This window comes from Sycon ciliatum, chromosome 1 (assembly GCF_964019385.1).
Source record: "Sycon ciliatum chromosome 1, ocSycCili1.1, whole genome shotgun sequence".
NCBI classification, from domain to species: domain Eukaryota; kingdom Metazoa; phylum Porifera; class Calcarea; order Leucosolenida; family Sycettidae; genus Sycon; species Sycon ciliatum.
In genome coordinates this window covers 89,066,272-89,078,878 of record NC_088643.1, presented here as the reverse complement: position 1 = coordinate 89,078,878, position 12,607 = coordinate 89,066,272, and the positions used below count along the sequence as shown (strand labels likewise).

Sequence of the window (12,607 nt, the reverse complement as noted above, 5' to 3'; positions counted from 1 at the left end):
ATTTCTTCCCAATGACAAGGTAGCGAAGAGGCGCTTGTACTTGTGCGAGTTAGAGCAGAGTGAAGTTAGTTAGTTTTTTGCTTTTTTCTTCTTTGCCTCACACTCAACTCATGAAGTCAAAAGGGTCATCTCTAGTCAAGGGTGATTGTGGTGAAAAAACATTCTGCTGAAGACTTGTCTCATCCTGGCGAGGCTGGAATGGCGGCGGCCTTCAGGATTAGCAGGCGACTTGCTGGGCCGCGGCTATGGCCATCGCGCATTGAGCCAGTTGTAACTACTCCGAGGTACGTGGTCAGTTGGGTTGAGTATCCTTGATTTTGCTACGTGCATCACGATTTCTAAGTTCCATAGCTTGCACCTAAACTCTCTCTTGGTATTGCTCGCTCTTAGTTCGTTAACATGCCACTCAGCTCTGTTCTTGACGTGTCTGTGCAATAGGCGCTATGCCAGTGAGAAAGTGGAAACCCGCGAGCCAGCGCCATTCTTCATCCGTACACCTTATGTTGCTGGTGAAATGAATCGTAACTGGATGTCGGGAGAGGAGCCGTTCGAGAAGCTCAACATTCCTGGTGCCTATTTTGAACACCACCAAAACCCGCTCTTTGGCAAGTATATGGATAACAGGCAGCCGAACGAAACCTCCGAGACCACCCTATTTCCCGCCGAAGCAGATGAAGTGTTTGATGAGCAATTTTGGAGAGGTGAGATACCAGTCCTCCCACAACGTTGATTATGTACATGACTGTACTGCAACTTGTGCAAGCAAGTTTTAAATCATCCACAGTCGATGCCGTGTACGTTTTATCATGACGGCAGTCTGGGATCAGCAGTCTAACATCCACTATCCAGACAAGTACAGTCCTGCTCAATGTCACAATGAAATCCAGTCGCGTCACTCAAGAAACTTAGTTCGTGCCTTCCACCATTTCTCAGCCCAGTGTTCGCAGCCTACGGTCTACGGCTCCATACCGTCCGGCGCATACTTGAGTGACGTGACTGGATTTCATGAGTGAGAGGCGCCGGCGCCGGCACTGTACATTGTACCGTAGGCCACTACACTCCTGTTCTGTACATTGTACCGTAGGCCACTACACTCCTGTTCTGTACATTGTACCGTAGGCCACTACACTCCTGTTCTGTGAGAGAACAGCCTCTTTTACGGGCAAAAGCAACACAATGATGAGAAACCAGGATATGATAGGAAGATAATTAATAGTACACAGGTGTGGAAAATATGTCTCCTGAGTGGCGAGAGTTTACCCTAAAACACAACTGGTTTTAGATCCGGCTTTCAACCACCGCCAGCTCCCTGAGCTCGTTAGCTGGACGATGGTATGCCGACCGAGACCCACGGACACACATGACAGCGGATCGGAGCAGCGCGAAAGACAGCCTGCCGCTCACATATGCAACATGGTGTGCATAGGGCATACTGGAATCAGCCCTGGCAAGCAAGCCACAGAGGCGCTTAAGGAACCCTCTTGCTCCTGTTCTGTACATTGTACCGTAGGCCACTACCAGGCCACTACACTCCTGTTCTGTACATTGTACCGTAGGCCACTACACTCCTGTTCTGTACATTGTACCGTAGGCCACTACACTCCTGTTCTGTACATTGTACCGTAGGCCACTACACTCCTGTTCTGTACATTGTACCGTAGGCCACTACACTCCTGTTCTGTACATTGTACCGTAGGCCACTACACTCCTGTTCTGGACATTGTACCGTAGGCCACTACACTCCTGTTCTGTACATTGTACCGTAGGCCACTGCACTCCTGTTCTGTACATTGTACCGTAGGCCACTACACTCCTGTTCTGTACATTGTACCGTAGGCCACTACACTCCTGTACTGTACATTGTACCGTAGGCCACTACACTCCTGTTCTGCAGTAAAGTACTGCCGGGTGCCGAAGAACGGAGCGCCGAATAACAACCAGCCTAGAATTTCACCAACCACAGGATGCCAATGTAACTTATACACGTTAACTCAACTGTGCATAGGCAGGGGGGGGGGGGCTGCTGATACTGAATGCACAACGGCCAGGTATATTCAAGCATAAGTCGGGTGCCGCTGGCGTTCACTGGAAAGCCAGTACCATTCGAGTATGTGTTTGTGTATCCCACATGATATCTGGAGTGAAAGCTCAGCCTCCGCGTCCTGAGCACTTTCCTTCCCCAGGGGCCAGCACACATGCATGAGGTCATCAACATCGGTCTGTGCCCGTGGTGCTGTACACATATCTGTATGTGTACATCAGTCTGGGTTTCACTTGCCACAGCTGCACAGCGGTATGAAAGGGCTGTCTGTTGCCACTGGACCGGCTCTGTTCGGAGATTGGAATGGAATTTGTGCATTCTGGTTCATGTCGGCGATATGCACACGGTGCTATCGTCTTCATCAATAGTGAACATAGCTTCCACCCTACTATGAGACTACTTGCTGCACAATGACTGGCACAGCATGGCATGGTTAGCAAGTAACTGCAATTCTAGTTGCTGTATCATGTATCGTTGTGCAGGTTGGGGAGTCCAGGAAGACCGCACTGTGCATAACTACACATTAAACTTTGGTCCACAGCATCCTGCAGCTCACGGTGTACTTCGCCTGATTCTGGAACTCAACGGAGAGGTGAGCAGACGCCAGTACATTGTACCGTATGCGTTTTTGCGTATACGCGCACGTGTGTGTGTGTGTGTGTGTGTGTGTGTGTGTGTGTGTGCATGCGCATGTGTGCATATGCGTGTGTGCATGCGCATGTGTGCATATGCGTGCGTGCATGTGTGTGTGTGTGTGTGTGTGTGTGTAGTCGATTTCCAATCGAGAGGTTGCGGGTTCAATTCCCGACGATTATGGTCGCACACGTCTTTCTTCTCTTTCTCGGACTCTTCCTGACTTTTCTTTCATTCTCCTGGGTGGTTACCAACAGCCAGTGTATGCCGGAGTATGTGGTGTGGTGTGTGTGCGTAAAAAATGGAAAAATGAAAAATAGGGATTCACTGGCCAGAAAAAGTCACTTCAAACAGCTGTGTGGTGGATACCAGGCTAAAAATAGTGGCGGTCAATTCATCAGCCTTGCAAGCTGTTGAATGGTGTAATCCCAGCACAAGTTGCTATGTCTAACATAGCTGTTCGCTATCATCGCTTCCGCGATGGGCATGTCTGAGGTCTGAGGTGTGTGTGTGTGTGTGTGTGTGTGTGTGTGTGTGTGTGTGTGTGTGTGTGTGTGTGTGTGTGTGTGTGTTGTCTCCTTTGGATATCTCTAATCTGTGGTCTGGTGGATGGTTTCTTCCTAGATCATTGAGAGAGCTGATCCTCACGTTGGTCTGTTGCACCGAGGCACCGAGAAGCTCATCGAGTATAAAACCTACACTCAGGTACAGCGTGCACTACACGTATTACGTGCATGACATAGCCGCTATGTGACGCCTCTTGCTACAATGGAAAGTTTGAAATACTGAAAGTATTTTTGGAAAACATCTTTGGTGTACTTTAAACTGGGGAACCTCTGCACCAGTTTCAGTTTTTTTTCGTGAATTGCAAGTGCTGCCTTATGTGGATTTTACATTGTACTTTGATAGATATTGGACAGGACTGTTGCGGATCGGTTCATGCAGATGTCTGTGATGTTACTGTTACTGATGTAATATTCTTTCCACGTCTTTTGACCCGTGTTAGGCCCTGCCCTACTTTGATCGCTTGGACTATGTTTCAATGATGACCAACGAACAGGCGTACTCCATTGCCGTGGAAAAACTACTCGGAATCACGCCGCCGCTTCGTGCACAATATATTCGAGGTGAGCGCCCAGGAAATGTATCCCCCCGCTGCACACTTTCTTGGAACTAGAATCATAGATCAATGCTTTCACGTGCAGTCCAATGTACAACAATGCAATCAAATGCAAAATATCAGCCGAGCATATAAGTACAGTGGGTATCGGTTATAGCGTGGGTGTTTGAAAAACGACTTTCTATTCTTATTTCCGATATTTCTTACACACGATAACTTCGATAAATCAAGTGTGGCATATCATATGCATGTGTGCAGGGGCAGGAAGATCATCGTACATGCAACGCAGTACTTCTGTGCATGTGGCTAGTCATAGTCCCATAAAAGGGCCATGTGCTTACCATGTGGCTATGCAACATGAGTTACATTAGCACAACAGTTGAACCTGCAGCACTACGACGCAACGAGAGTCAGCTCAGAACTGCATTGGACAGATGTTATTACTACAGGCGATACACTTTGTACTAATCTGGCATGTTTCGCTACACAAAGTCCATTCTTAGGACCGATATATTCTACTATGGGATAAAATTGCTTGTAAGAATACATGTGCACTTGAAATCCATGTTATGATTATGAAAAAATGAGAGTTCATTCTTGTAGGCAGTATATTCTTTTACACGACCACGCTATAACCGATACGCACTGTACTATTAGTATGATGGCCTACTAGTCACACTTGGACACATACAGTCGTCAAGAACACAGTTGCTATCGCTGGAATATGAGTGAACAGGAGTTGCTTTGGTGAAGTTCAACCATCAAAAGTGAACACCGGTACCTGGGAAATAACAGTTTTTTTAAAACTGGAAATAGTGTGTCAGTGTACACAAATGGAAGAGGAAACTTGGCTTTGGAGGAAAATGAATGAGTGTGTGTGTGTGTGTGTGTGTGTGTGTGTGTGTGTGTGTATGTGTGTGTGCGTGTATGACTGTGCGTATTGCCACACGTGTGCTTGGTTTCAGTGCTGTTTGCGGAGATGACTCGAATCCTCAACCACATCATGGCAGTGACAACACACGCACTCGACGTTGGAGCAATGACACCCTTCTTCTGGATGTTTGAGGAGCGCGAGGTGGTAAGTTTGATAACTGTAGAGCTCACGGAGTGGCGTGCCCGTGTCAGCAGGCTGAATCATGCACGTGACAGGCGTTGCTGTATAAATGGAATTCATCTTCATAAAAAATTAAATATTGTCTTTAAAACGTGCTGGTGTGAGCCAGAACAGAGTTTACCTGCGATTCTTGTACTTCAAGTATTGTCTCTGCCTGGTTTTGTTATTGGCTGCTGCAGTTGATGGAGTTTTATGAGCGTGTATCTGGTGCACGGATGCACGCTGCATATATACGCCCAGGCGGTGTCAGCCAGGTATGTACTTTCTTCCAATGTGTAGAAGTAAAATTTAGTAGACAGTACTAGACACGTCACCTCTACTTTGTTGAGCTCCTTGGTTAGCGGCTCCTTGGTTAGCGTCAACGTTATCTGCCCTGGTGCACAGCTTGCTGTGTTTATCGCAGTTAGAACAATCTGGCTCTGATATTTCAAGGTGGTAAAAATGCTTTGTTGTTGCTAATGCCTTCATTGCGACTGGTTCAGCCAGTAACCTGTTCCATTTTTTTCACCCTCCTTGTAGAGGATATGACAACTCGTGGCATGAAGGAGTACTTTTCACACTATCCTTGGCCGTCACGATTTGAATGGGAATGAAGAATCTTGGAGAGACCTGCACTCCCGTACACTGACAAGAGCAATGTGCTCAAACAGATTGCAAAGTAGCTTTTCTGCTCCTTTCTGAGTAGTAATTTTACTAATTTACCTGCAAAAATTCAGATTCCGCAGGCAAAAGTGTGGATTCCGTAATTTCCGCGGATGATGGCAAGTTCTGCAAAAATTGCTGCGGCCGCGGAATCGCTGTCCAGAGATTGTGTATTGGTATACGTGTAGATGCGACTCAGAGAAGCCAGCACCGTGGCATTGGATGTTAGTTGCTGAAAACAAAACACACTACTTGTACACAATGACATGTTACTGTTGCATGAATGTGTGGTCATTGAACAAGTCACGTGAATAGAGGTTTGGCGAGTTGTGAAACGACTACTACAATCTATCATAGGTGAGCTGACCCATTGGTAGTCATTACTGCATGTCCAATCTGGGTGCTCAACAAGTTCCCCTCCAGTCTTTGTGTACTTGCAATGGAGGACAGTCACTACTGTAAACCTCCTCTCTATGTATAGCAGTTCACCTGCAAAGAAGGATTGACACTGTTCAGTTGTAGCGCTGAGCTTCATACGTTTGTGAATATCAGACTGAGCACATAGCAGCAGCTCATGTTTTCTATGATGTGTTGTTCTCCTCTCTTTTTGTTGTCTTTTAATAGGACATTCCTATTGGTATCCTAGATGACATACATTTCTTCCTGTCAAAGTTTGGCGAAAGACTTGATGAAATGGAGACGGTGAGGGTTCGGAAGCATCGAGTTTTTTTCACTTGAACTCGTCACTCTGAACAGTCTACAGGATAAGATTATGGGTTTCAACAATGTTTGAAGCTAGAATGACTAGGATGAGGACCGGTCGGTGAGCACTATTCAATGCAGTAGAATTTCATTTCTAGTTCTTGTTTTTCATGGCTTCAAAGTGCTGTGTATTGTAAATGCGCTGTGTTGAGTGTTCACACATTAGTAGAGTCTCGTCAAGGCTGTTGCAATACTCCTGATGTCCGACGGTTGCAGCAAATTATGACAGTGATTCCACTGTGACTTGGCTGGTGTTGGTGTTGCCTTTGTACAGATGCTGTCTGGCAATCGTATCTGGCAGCAACGTTTGATGAACATTGGCGTTATCTCGGCAGAAGATGCACTGAACATGGGGATGAGGTAAATGGACTTCTGTCATTAAATACACAAATTCTGTGCTTCCACAGCAGATGATTTTCTTCACAATACCACCATGGCATCTGTACCGTTAGGGCAACACACTTCTGGAGCTGTTGTTTCAGGGGGCAGTAATAAACATAGTTATATCTGCCATCCTTGATTGTGACGCCAGCTTTTTAAATCTCTCCTGGTGTCTCGTGTTATTTGTTTGATTATATTTTGCAGTGGTGTTCTCCTGAGAGGTTCCGGCATTCCATGGGATCTGCGTAAGGTTCAGCCGTATGATGTTTATGATCGAATGGAGTTTGACGTACCCGTTGGCCACGCGGGTGATTGCTATGACCGGTAAGCACAAGCTGCGAGTTGAAAGTTTGATTTGTTGCAACTGCTCTGTACTGGTGCATGTGTGCTGACATGGAGGGAGGATTTCACAAGAGCAGGCAGAAGAAAGGACAGTGCTTGCACGTGGGAACTGCAGATATTTGGAATGGAACCGATGGAAACGTTCATTCACAGCACTGTACAAGTGGTGCTATACTTGACACTACCGGTATGATGTCACATTGCGTGTGTGCGTGCGTGTGTCTGATGTTGTATTTGTGTCTGTGTTGTTCAGGTACCTCTGCCGTGTAGCGGAAATGCGTCAAAGTATGCGAATTATGCTCCAGGTGCGTACTGCTCCCAAGCAGACATTGGTCATTGTTTGCTTTCACCCACAGGTGCAGTTTAGCAGGGTGACATGTCTATAAGCGCATGGCACTGTTTCATTTGTACTTTGTTCTTGCAGTGCATGAACGAAATGCCTGAAGGACCAATCAAGATAGATGACAACAAGATCGTACCGCCATCAAGAGGCGAAATGAAGGTGAGTGCCGCGGGCATCGAAATTATAGACCAGGACATGTGTGTGTGTGTGTGTGGGGGGGGGGGGGGGGAGGGGGGTGTTTAACAGGCAGTAAGACTCTTCTGAAATACATGTGGTGTGCTCTGATTGTGGAGTACATTTCAAGTGCCATTCGGCCAGGGATTGTTTTGTTCTGGGGTGTATCAGGACAGTAAGTAGCCAGGCGGAGTCTGTTAGTGATCAAGTAGCTGAGCAATGTGGCGGTGTATGTGCGCATGTGTGTGTGTGTGTGTGTGTGCGCGTGCTTGCGCATGTGCCCTTGTATCATCCACTGCTAACAGGAGTCCATGGAGGCATTGATTCACCACTTCAAACTATTCTCATCAGGATATCAAGTTCCGCCCGGCAGTGTTTATAGTGTAATCGAGGCACCAAAGGTAAGAAAGCATGAGTCCCAAGCCCCCAATGAATACTGAAGTACTAGGACTAAGTTGGTAGGGGGATTGTTCTTTCGCAACACAGTCAAACAGAGGAACAGAATTAGCAAGACAGTTCTTTACTTTATGCTTTTAAGGAGGCTCCAACCCTTTGGGGGTGATTTTTTTCTTCATAAACCCCCTCCTTTTTGTGGATGAGTGTGCTCCATATCATCCCATGTTACTCCACAAAAAAATTGAGGGGATGTTTCCGCGGAGATAAGGCTGTTTGAGGTGTATTTCTAGGGGTGGGTGTATTTATCGATTTCGGCCTAAATTTGCTTGTTTTGGGGTCATATTTCAGATTTACCAGTTGTTTGTCTTCTTTTTGTGATTGCAAGTCCTTTCACACATCACAGTGAACCATTTGAGCAAGAAAATCTTGCAATCAGCATTGACTACTCAGAAAAATAGTAATTTTGGTACAAAAATGAACTTCGCAGAAATGCCCGTCCGCAAAGTACAATTGGGTGCGCAGCTTCATAATTTCTTCATGGACATGCCCTTTTTATTTTATTTTTGGGATCCTCATACTTCATAGAAACTATAAATACATAATTTTAGGGGGGTTACCGTGCATTTTAGACCTCTAAAAATAAAAATAGGACAGAAAATTGGCCGATTTCCCACCATTCTTGGAATTACAATTTTCAGGTAAAGTGATCATTCCATGCATTCCTTGTGGTATTACTCCAATTTTTTGTGTCAAAAGCATTGAATGGTCCCCCTGATTGTTATAGTATACATGGAGACTAGATGAGGCTATGGTTCCTGGGCTTTTTTTGCCCTTGATCTGGATACGGGGTCTGGAAGACGGTGATGATCAACTAAGCCAATACAAAAGGGTACTTTAAGTACTGACATACTTTGTTTCTGATTTCAACTCCTTATGTGTGCCTTCAGGGAGAGTTTGGTGTCTACCTTGTCAGTGACGGTTCGAACAAGCCATACCGCTGCAACATCAAGGCACCTGGCTTCCTCCACATGGTATGATGCTAAGATGCTGACGCCGCTTGAAGTAGTACTATCACAAATACCGCTGTTGTGCTGTACGAAATACATACATTGCTTGAGTCCTTATCACAGAAAGAGGTCTACAGCGTTTTCAAGTTTTCAGTAGAATACTGACCTGACGTATGCAGGTAAGCGTGATCATGAGGCGCAAACATTATAGTCTGTGTCTCTTCCGTGTGTGTGTGTGTGTGTGTGTGTGTGTATGCAGGCTGCTATCGACAAGATGGCGAAAGGATCGTACATGGCAGATGTTGTTGCTATTATCGGTGAGTGAGTTTTATGAGAGAAAAAAGTTCAGAACAACAGAAATGCCACCAGTGCACCATGATCCTGAAGGCACTGGGTCGATAGGTAACAAGGGGTATCATGAAGGCTTACTGCGCTGAACATCCCGTCACAGGAGAGCTGTGGGTAGCTCTGGCGCTGTCATGCCGGCCCATTTCTTCACTGCATACCAATCTGTATCAGAACACACCCTCTTTTTCCGTGTTCAGACATGCCATTGAAGGTTTGTACATACCGGTATATACCAAAGGCATTGGACATAATCAAGTAGGCTCCTCCTTCAAAGGGAAAGTAGATACCTGTTCACACACACACACACACACCTTCCTTCCTTGTACCACTGCCGTGTCCGGCTATCACACACACAATTGTACGTACTAGAAATCGGTGAGATGGGTCTCCCCGGGAGAGAGGGAAGTTATTTGAAAGGACTCTTGGAAAAATGACTCAATTGGCCATTGAACCACCCAAAGGACGGCACACCCTGTAATCCCCAGCCTCTGGGCAGGCTTGGAAATGAATAATCCCACTAATTTATACAAAAGAGAAAGACCAAGGAACTACAAGTTACGCTATACTGTCCACTAACACCACCAGTTACTAAACTGTTATCGCATGAGCTGATTGTTTAGTAACTGGTGGTGTTAGTGGACAGTATAGCGTAACTTGTAGTTCCTTGGTCTTTCCCTTTTGTATAAATTAAACCTTGGCTCTCCATCTGAGTCAATCCCACTAATCTAACTAATGAGCTCACCACAACACAGTGAAGGGATGAAGACAGGGTGCTGAAAAAGGATTGACACCATCAAGGTATCCATCCCCGGATCCCAATGCACCTACCCTGTCCCCAGTGAAGGTCATACTTGATACTAGTGTGGGTTGCACCCACACATATAGTGGGAGGCACGATGCGTAGCTCATTACTTTTTCTCCTGTGTTTCTTTGCTCCTGGAACTATTGAAGGCACCCTGGACGTTGTGTTTGGTGAAATTGATCGCTGAGCTGGTACTCAAGAGCGTTCCTGACCTGTACCACCACCACCACCACACAGCTACTTCCACCAATATTTTGTTGTACAAAATACAATCAATACGTAACTTTGAATGTATTGTGAGCCAGTGCAGTGACTTTGCATATACGTTCTGCCTGTGAGCCAGGCTCAAATGCACGGGAAAACTGCAGCGTTTGCCGCAGTGCGTAGCGGATACCGTGCACTGCAGAACCGAACATGCACCGACTCTGGCGAGCCAGCCAGCCATTTGTCTATGAACATTTTAGTCAAGTTGTAGCAATATTGCCAAATCATGAAATGTGCTATTTTAAGTTCAGCAAGGTCCACTACTTCTTGGACACAACCCCTATTAAGGCTATTATTATTGTTGATACCAGTAATTGCATTTAGAAGTAGTGCAGTAACTGTAGATGCACTAATCTTTGTATTATCAGCACATTGAATTATTGATGTCTTCATTTTATTTGAATGCATAAGCATTGACATGTACTATAATTATTCGATCACAACCGAAACAGGCTGGCTGCTTTGTTTCATGTGTTGGCAAGCAGGCTACTGCACAGGGCAGTGGCTAGCTACGGCGCGTAGACAGGACAGACAGGAAGGCGTTGTGACTATCAATCGAATTGTCGGCAGCCATTCTTGACGTCCTACATCCCCAAAGTAAACCAGGCATCCGGGGCTGCTGGACCTTGACTATCTGGGCCCTTTCTATCGCAGCTACACTGCTGTCTACATGTGACACAAGCGCATGAAATCAGTGTGTGTGTGTGTGTGTGTGTGTGTGTGTGTTCGTCAGACATGCAGGCCATGAAAAGCAGGGGCGTACTGTTGGGTCACGAAGAACAGCCGGACTGGATTTTTAAAAGTTTAAACCTCAAAATACGAACAAGTAGGGCTAAGGTCATGCTGGCACAAGCTTTAGTACGTGAGAATACGAACAAGAAGAGGCTTGGCTTGCAACTGACAAGAATCGGGCTAGTACTGGCCGAGTCTAGGTTGAAATGATAGCTTTCAGCACCCAACAGCACTGTATGACTTCAGCACACCAGAAATATCATTCTAGAATACATAGTCTTCAGTAAGGGAAACATGTCGCACATCCGATGTGGCAAATAGAAGCAGACTCCACTTCTGTGCCCTATTGCACGACAAGAACATAGTAATTATTATATTCATGTAGATCAGGCAAGCCTTTAGTATTGACGAAGAGGTTTCACGAAAGCCTCCTGACGAAAGTTTTTTTCTCGAATTTCAAATGCTGCTTTAGGAGCAGGCCCAAGTCCAGTCTGTCCTACACTTGTGACTGAAATAGTCCAGACTAGCAGCCAGGATTGTCATCACTACGAGGAGGGTAGGTTCTGTGCATATTGCTGCTCGGAGCTTGGCGTGATGTCAAATCCTGATTTCATTGGCGATACAAAAAAACCTCAGGGCTTGCGCGTGAGGCTCAGTCGACTGGCGATATAATAACTGTGGAGTTATTTATTCATTATCATACAGTACCCGAAAATGCTTTGCATAAGTCCAACAGTTGAAGAATCGATGGGGCGAAATGCACATTGACAAAAGTGCTGACCTCTAATCCGGTGCAAGTGTCTCAATATGTACCATATCTGCTGAATGTAAAGGCATTCTAAGTGCATACATGCCATACCTAGAACAGTCATTTAAAAAAGTCACATGTACATGTACTGACACCACACTGACATGACTGTTCGAGTGTTCATGTATACCATTGAAAAATGGTATGGCCTGCTGCCATAATTGCAAAGACGTCGTAGAAACAAAACCAATTTATGCAAGAAGTACCTACCTGCATCTTGTCTCTGAGAATATGACAGTTGAGACTAGCAGTACGACCTTCCAGAACATACAAGCTAATTTGTAGAAGATTACATGAAATCCAACAGCCAATTTCAGCCCTCCAAGCGCCTGGACTAGCAGAGCCCTATATATGGGCCTATTGGTATTGTCCTCAAAAAATTCATTGCGGGATTGCACTGAATCAGTTCGTCATACTCGACACCTGACTGAGGTTACGGCTGGCTTATCAATGTTTATCCGGGGTCCATGGAACGAGAATTTCCAACATCATACCCAGTTCTCAAGACCTGCACACGGTCATCAATCCACTGCAAGGTCGACATCACTCTTCAGACAGTTTAACCGGTTTATGAATTGCTCCTGCCACATCAACCCACTGTATAGCTTGGACGAGTTTATCATTACCACTGGGCACTGTCTCTAAGTTCCAGTAATGGAATTCACTGAAATGATGCGTGGCAGTAAATTGTCTTTCTT

At 45.7% G+C, this 12,607-nt stretch overlaps 1 protein-coding gene across 1 annotated transcript; it reads left to right on the top strand.

Moving 5' to 3' along the window:
• Positions 1-44: 44 nt before the first annotated feature.
• Positions 45-10,818, top strand: LOC135806276 (NADH-ubiquinone oxidoreductase 49 kDa subunit-like). The gene is made up of 16 exons (XM_065320439.1): positions 45-284; positions 439-701; positions 2,524-2,633; positions 3,299-3,379; positions 3,681-3,801; positions 4,760-4,872; positions 5,088-5,162; positions 6,175-6,252; positions 6,587-6,672; positions 6,898-7,017; positions 7,289-7,340; positions 7,460-7,537; positions 7,858-7,953; positions 8,896-8,979; positions 9,215-9,272; positions 10,255-10,818. Exons 1-16 carry the CDS (start codon positions 199-201, stop codon positions 10,290-10,292), a joined length of 1,539 nt encoding a protein of 512 aa, XP_065176511.1. The 5' UTR covers positions 45-198; the 3' UTR covers positions 10,293-10,818.
• Positions 10,819-12,607: the final 1,789 nt, after the last annotated feature.